The sequence below is a fragment of the Euleptes europaea genome, chromosome 7 (genome assembly GCF_029931775.1).
Source record: "Euleptes europaea isolate rEulEur1 chromosome 7, rEulEur1.hap1, whole genome shotgun sequence".
Classification (NCBI taxonomy): domain Eukaryota; kingdom Metazoa; phylum Chordata; class Lepidosauria; order Squamata; family Sphaerodactylidae; genus Euleptes; species Euleptes europaea.
The window spans coordinates 31,818,536-31,825,032 of NC_079318.1; the positions used below are offsets into that span (position 1 = coordinate 31,818,536).

Genomic DNA, 6,497 nt, shown 5'->3' on the forward strand with positions numbered 1-6,497 from the left:
GTGTAAGTGTAGGAACCAGCGCTTTGAGTTGTCCCCAGACACACCTGTAGTTCAAATACTCCCGAGATAAAAAAATAATCTTGCCTACAGCTTTTAATACCTGCTGTTCTAACAGTGTGTTTCACAACGTGAACGGTCTCGTTTGTGTATTTTAATGTGGAGCACATTATTAAAAATATTCCGTGGAAATGGGAAGGCGATCCACATCATATTTTTATAATGCAGTACAAGATTATGAGAAAGCAAACACATTCTAAAGTTGTCAGTCTTCATGTGTTGTGTAAAACTTTATACTGAAAACCATTTAGGATTTGTCACCACATAGTCTACATGTTCATGGGGGCCTAAAATTCAGGAGGGGATTTAGGACTCTGAAGTCTTCTGCCAAAATAAAAAGCATTAGAGTGTTTGCTCAAAGCCCACTTAATTTAGGTAGTGACCAACTCATATCTGCCGCGAACATGGGGCCCAGAAACCCAGGCAATTTCCAGTACAAAGAACCAGCAGAGAGGAGGCAGGGCCCCATGTCAGTGGAAAAGATCAGCTGCTCAGTACCTAAACTAACCATGTACTTGCACCTTGATCCATCATAGCTCATTGGAAAAAGACTGTCTCAGAAATCCAGGCTTAGCTGGCAGCAGGGCTTTCCAGGGTGACTTAGCAATTAATCAAGGTGTGTTTTGCATATTGTCCAAGTTTATTTGTTAGTTCCAAACAAGGGTTTGTAGCTACTTTTAGCAATTTACTAATTTTTGTACTAATTGCAATTTATTATGGTATCTGAATTCACAAACTAAGTAGCACTGCCTCTTCTCACAGACATAACCGTGTAGGGAGAATGTACCCCTGCCAGGATTCAGAAGGAGCAAGAAATAGACAAACCAGCTTTATGCACCCACTGGGATATTTTACTTATACCTGAGAGCCAGCGTGGTTAGTGGTTAAGAGCAGTGGTTTGGAGCGGTGGAGTCTGATCTAGGAGAACCGGGTTTGATTCCCCACTCCTTCACATGAGTGGCGGAGGCTAATCTGGTGAACTGGATTTGTTTCCCAACTCCTACACGTGAAGCCAGCTGGGTGACCTTGGGCTAGTCACACTCTCTCAGCCTCACCTACCTTACAGAGTGTCTTTTGTGGGGAGGAAAGGTGATTGTAAGCCTGTTTGAGTCTTCCTTAAGTGGTAGAGAAAGTCGGCGTATGAAAACAAATTCTAAACTAACCAGAGATAGTTGCAGAAACTATGTTTTTTGTGACATCTGAATGCAGCCTTACTATGTGTAAGAAATTGATTTCTTAGATATCACTGGATAGCTGTAGTCTTTACAGAACATGTAGTTTCAAACACAGGTGTCACCATAAGAAATTTAAACATGTTCAAAATTCAAGCCAACAAATGTTGGCAGTTAGAAGAAGTAACGGTGAACAACCTTGAAATTCATATATATAGCACCACCTAGTGAAATACGAAAACCGAGCTAATATAAACTATTTTGTCATTGTTCCCTCTGCTTGACTTTTGTTCTCTTCTTTTATTCTACCTCTTGTTTTAAAATTTCATAGCCTAATAAGCATATTTTAAAGTTCAGTTTCATCTTGCTTTGAAATACAGCTTGAAGAGCAAGCCCGATATATATACATTTATGTAAAAGGCTTTCTTTGCTTTTAGATGAGGAACATCAGATTGTCAGATTTCAGTGAGTCCTTGAAGAAAATAAAACGTAGTCTAAGTCCTCAGACCCTGGACGCTTATATTCGCTGGAACAAGGATTTTGGAGATACTACCGTCTGATACACAGCTTTATAAAATGAAAGGAGAATGATGCCAGCAAAGGACAGTTGATTCAGACTCCTGCTGGAATGCAGCCAGAGTTTACAGGACCTTACAGATTTCTAAGTATCTGTGCTGAAATGAGGCTGATTTTAAGGGGAAAACAAATTGTCGATCAAGATCTCTTAGCCTTTAACATTTGGATTTATATGCGGGCACCGTAAGAGAGCACAATAAAGATGTTGGAGGAAAAACTCTAGCAATTAAGTGATGGTAGGAAATGTAAGTGGTGTATTTTGTCGCTGACTGAAATATTCTAATGGCATTATGGGAAAATGCTTTTTATTTGATCATGACATTTTTAATTTTCTTTTTGTTAGCTGCCAATTGTAAAGTCTATCCGTTTTCTTGATCAATACATCTGTAATGTGCCAAATTAAAATACACTTGATACATCTAGGAGAACAGTATTGGGCATAGCATCATTTTTAAAAATTCTGCAGTGTAATGGAGCTGGTCTGTTGCTTTTTGTTCTAATGGAACTTTACAGCCTATAGAACTTAGAAAGAGATCGCTGAACAGTAATGACCAAGTGGCTTAGAGTTTCCACTCTTAAGTCATTCTATTCCTGCAATATTTCTCTAGGATAGTAGACTTGCAGCCCAAGGAATATTAGTCATGGCATTCACCGTCAAAGCAACTGCAGTGTTTCTTCTTGGTATTAGTTTCAGACTTACAGTGACTGAAAGCCAGAGAAGTTGCCACTCTGGAATTTTAATCTATGCAAGTGATCATGGCTATGGATCACTTGCTTAATTATGTTAAGCCTTTTATACCTTTCCTGTACTTCAGTTTGTAGACTGTATTCTGCAAAAGACTCAACTGACTTTTAAAAAGTGCAGTAACTAAACTGTTTCTTGTAAATACATTAATTTTTATGGTATGAATGACATGTAAATCCATGGCTTTTTAAGATTAAAGGGGAGGCATATTTGCTCCTTTGTGATATAATGGTTTGGTGTTTACAAAACTGCTGGTCTGTTCTCTTATTCAATTGCTATGATTAAAATACCACCTCAGTAAAAACAAGAAGACTGTTCCATTTTTCATTGCTTCTTAACTTGATGGGGGTGGGGTATCAGGGAGGTCAGTAAAAAATAAGAGAATTGGGAATTCCGTTAGTGTTTCTCTTCTGAATACTTTTTAAGTTGTGCCTTCCAGTGAGAAGGAAGATTTATTTTTACTTTATCGAATGAAATGGGACAGTCAAAATTCCTTTCTTATGCTCCGCAGTTTCAATATAAAATTGCTGATTATAAACTAGTGAGCTTTTTAGCTAGATATTAGCAATGATGGCCAGAATGACACCCTAAGTGCAACATCATGCTACAGGCACAATCTAAATTGTTCTAAAATCTATAGCAATTTGCTAAAAGCTAACAAGATTTGCCAAGGCTCTACAATGGAATTAAAATCTAAAACAATGGCTCTTCAAGAGGTTGATTATACATGGCAGGTGCTCCATATCAATGCCTGAAGATCATTTCTTCCGAGAGCTTGAAAAAGAAGATGGATTCATGCCGGATATCTTCAGTGCCCCTCTCTAAATAATTTTTTTACCTACTTTGCACCAAAAGTGTAATGTATTTGGCATTAGTTCCCTATGAGTCAAAATTGTGCATATTAGTTATGTGTCTTTTGATGCATAAGTAGACTAAGATGACCCCTTTTTCTATTAAATCAAGGCTTGTTTCAGTGTCTGAAAGCTGAAATATTGTGTTGAGTCCCTTCTCTCTACTATCCCCTCAAGTTACTTATGCCCAGTCAAGGGAGAACTGCCTGCCTGAGTAGAAGAATTATCAATTTAGATAAATACTATGAGTCATTGGTTAGTCTAGAGATGGAAGAGTTTAGGGATATATGTTTGCTCTCTTCCTATGGGAGAACACCCATGTTGCCATGGCAGACATGATTGCATTTGAAATGGCAATAAATATGTATCTTATTTAAAATTAAATTGGATAAAAAGCTAGTAAATACCATGATTTCATGTTTGGATAGACCTTCACCATATCTGCCAAATCATCCCCTCTGAATCACAAAATTTGCTTAGGGTATGAGCAACTGAAGAGAACATCTATATTCTCATCTTCTTGACGTAGCTGAAACTTGAGGGAAAGACAAAAGTAAGCGAATTAGTAGAAATCTTATTTCGGAAGCTCAAACTGAGTTCAAGTTTTGAACTCTATGGAAATCCCTGTCACTGAGATTAGCTGTAAACAAAGGCTGTAGTCCTTTGCTTTATATGTGCTCTAATTTCAGTGGAAATAAGCAATCCTGACTGGGCGCAGGATTGCAGTCAGGATAACTGCCTGGCTAACTTTACAAAAGTCTCCTATAGGAGAAACAAAGGAATGAAAATTTACTACTTGTGGTTGAATAAATTGTCCTCTCACAGCAATATCCAGGAAATGTGGGGAACTATTTTTTTACTGTTCAAGCCGTACTAAAATTTAGGTAGAAATACTTGATAAGGTTAGACCAACTGGATGGAAATGGCATTGCAATATTCTTTGGAAAGGCTTCATCATAATTACTTGAACAAATGCTGTGTCCCTTTTGTACTCTTATGCTTTATGATCAGTAGTACCAACTTTGACTATTTTATGTATTTCAATTTGTCTCAAAGTTCAAGTGAATTTAGTTCACATACATTCACTGTCTTTCTCAGCTAAGACTTGTAGGAGCTAACCCTCATGTCTTCAGTTTCTTTTGCAAGTTTTTGTGATTCATGGTTCAGTTACTGCAGTGCTTAACACTTCCCAATGTAAAAAAGTAGGAGGGGAACATAACTGTGTGGATCACTTAGTGGCTAAAAATAACGCTTTTATAGTTCTGTTACTGTGGCTGTCACAGTGCAATCCTATGCAGAATTACTCCAGTCTAATTCATTGAAATGAATGGGCTTAGACTGGAGTAACTCTCTTAGAATTGCACTGTTAATGTAGGTTCCCTTTCAAGCCATAATTCAGTAATATGATTATACTTCTATTTCTTGTTTCAAGTCTCTAGTAAAAGTAGGTCCTGCATATGTACAGATTGGTTCTGGCTGTTGTAAAATAGCATTTTGGTTCTACTGACATCTTCCTTGAAAATGTATAGTATGTTATTACTGGCTCGGTAGGCATTTAGCCATTAATGGGAATGTGGCAATAACTTCTGTTCAAGGTAGAGACTGAATTTGTTTGTCATTGCTTAGTAACTATACATATTGCGCTGTCTGTACATGACCATTTGGGAGTTTTGTTCATTACAGTGCTAGGGTCTTAAGTAATTAAAAGAGCTCAATAAAACATTTCTTTTAAGAAACTCATTGTGTTATTTATCTACAGCTGAGGAAAATATTTATTCCTATATAATGTTCCTGCCTACTCCCTGAAAATACTGCTTTGCAGCTGTCTCATCTTTTTGTCTTTGGAGATTTCTTATAGAAAGCATCATTAGGAAGGTCCTTGAGGTACTAATAGTGATTTCTGAATTTAAAACCAAAGGTGCTGTCAAAATTAGAATTTCTTCATACTGACCAGATTCTTAGCTATGGAGAGGCCATTTTGAATTGTTTACTCAGAGCTGTCAGCTGTTATTTCATAAACTTGTTAAAGTTAGACATTGCTATTTGTATCACGACATAAAATTTTATTGGCAAAATAAAACATGAAAAGCATGATTAACATTCAGATCGATTTTTCTTGATAAAATATTGCAACTTGTTTTCATGTCAGTTTTATTTCATTACTTGGTCCAAACATGCCTTTTGAACCTGTTGCCTATTAAACTTTGCTGTTAATATTTCTAATGTGATATGGAGAAAGTGTGTAGAATATTTCCATTTGGTTTCTCAGACAAGACGAAAAATCTTAACTCTACTGTAAGTTCTGATTAAATAAAATGTGCTGAATTTTTTATTGGTTTTGTTAGATTATAAATAAAACAATGACAACAATACTTGGAGTGGCTACTTTAATACTAACACCTTAGTTCTGGAAACAACAAGATCTAACAAGATATGTATCTGTTTTAAATTCAAACTTTTATACTTCTACCAGATGTGAAATCCATAGAATGCAGACCTCTAAATAAACATAGCCACATGATTTCTTAGAAAACTTTCTCCTCTTGGTTAAGAGAACAGAATTAAGTCTAAATGTTGTGGGATAGGTTCTGAAGAAGTGAGCTGTGACTCCCGAAAGCTCATACCCTGCCAGAAATGTTGTTAGTCTTTAAGGTGCTACTGGACTCTTGCTCTTTTCTGCTATAAACAGACTAACGCGGCTACCTATTGTGTTGTACAATATATAACTCTAAATCAATATTTGCTAGATCAACATTAAGAAAAAATGCTGTTCATGAGTGACTTCATCAAAATTAGCTAACACCTAACTCTTTCAGACTTTGTCCTAGTCTCATGCTGCATCTCCAACTGCATATCTGCTGCTTCCATTTGGCTGTTTCAGTTGCAGCCTTGATATCTAAGTTTTTAATCTTTCTAAGCCTTTATTTCCTCATATTGTCAACTGACTTCCTCTCCCCCCAAGTTCCTTGCTAAGGTATGAAGTCTTATGCTTTCCTTTGGGTCTCTTTGCTGCCTCTCTCCCCCCCCCCCCCATGCTCACATTTGGGCCATGGAAAAACAATTTCAGAGAACAAAAACATTTCAGAGCCAGCATGG

The 6,497-nt window shown here is 36.9% G+C and overlaps 1 protein-coding gene across 4 annotated transcripts in view; it reads left to right on the forward strand.

Annotated features, from left to right (window-relative positions):
• SPAST (spastin) overlaps positions 1 to 1,931 on the forward strand; it is a 44,377-nt gene extending 42,446 nt beyond the window's left edge. For all 4 annotated transcript variants that reach the window (XM_056852941.1, XM_056852943.1, XM_056852942.1 and 1 more), the window contains one exon: positions 1,667 to 1,931. In XM_056852941.1, coding sequence (XP_056708919.1) covers positions 1,667 to 1,789 — 123 coding nt within the window. In that variant the 3' untranslated portion in view covers positions 1,790 to 1,931. The remainder of the gene's footprint in view (positions 1 to 1,666) is intronic.
• Positions 1,932 to 6,497: the final 4,566 nt, after the last annotated feature.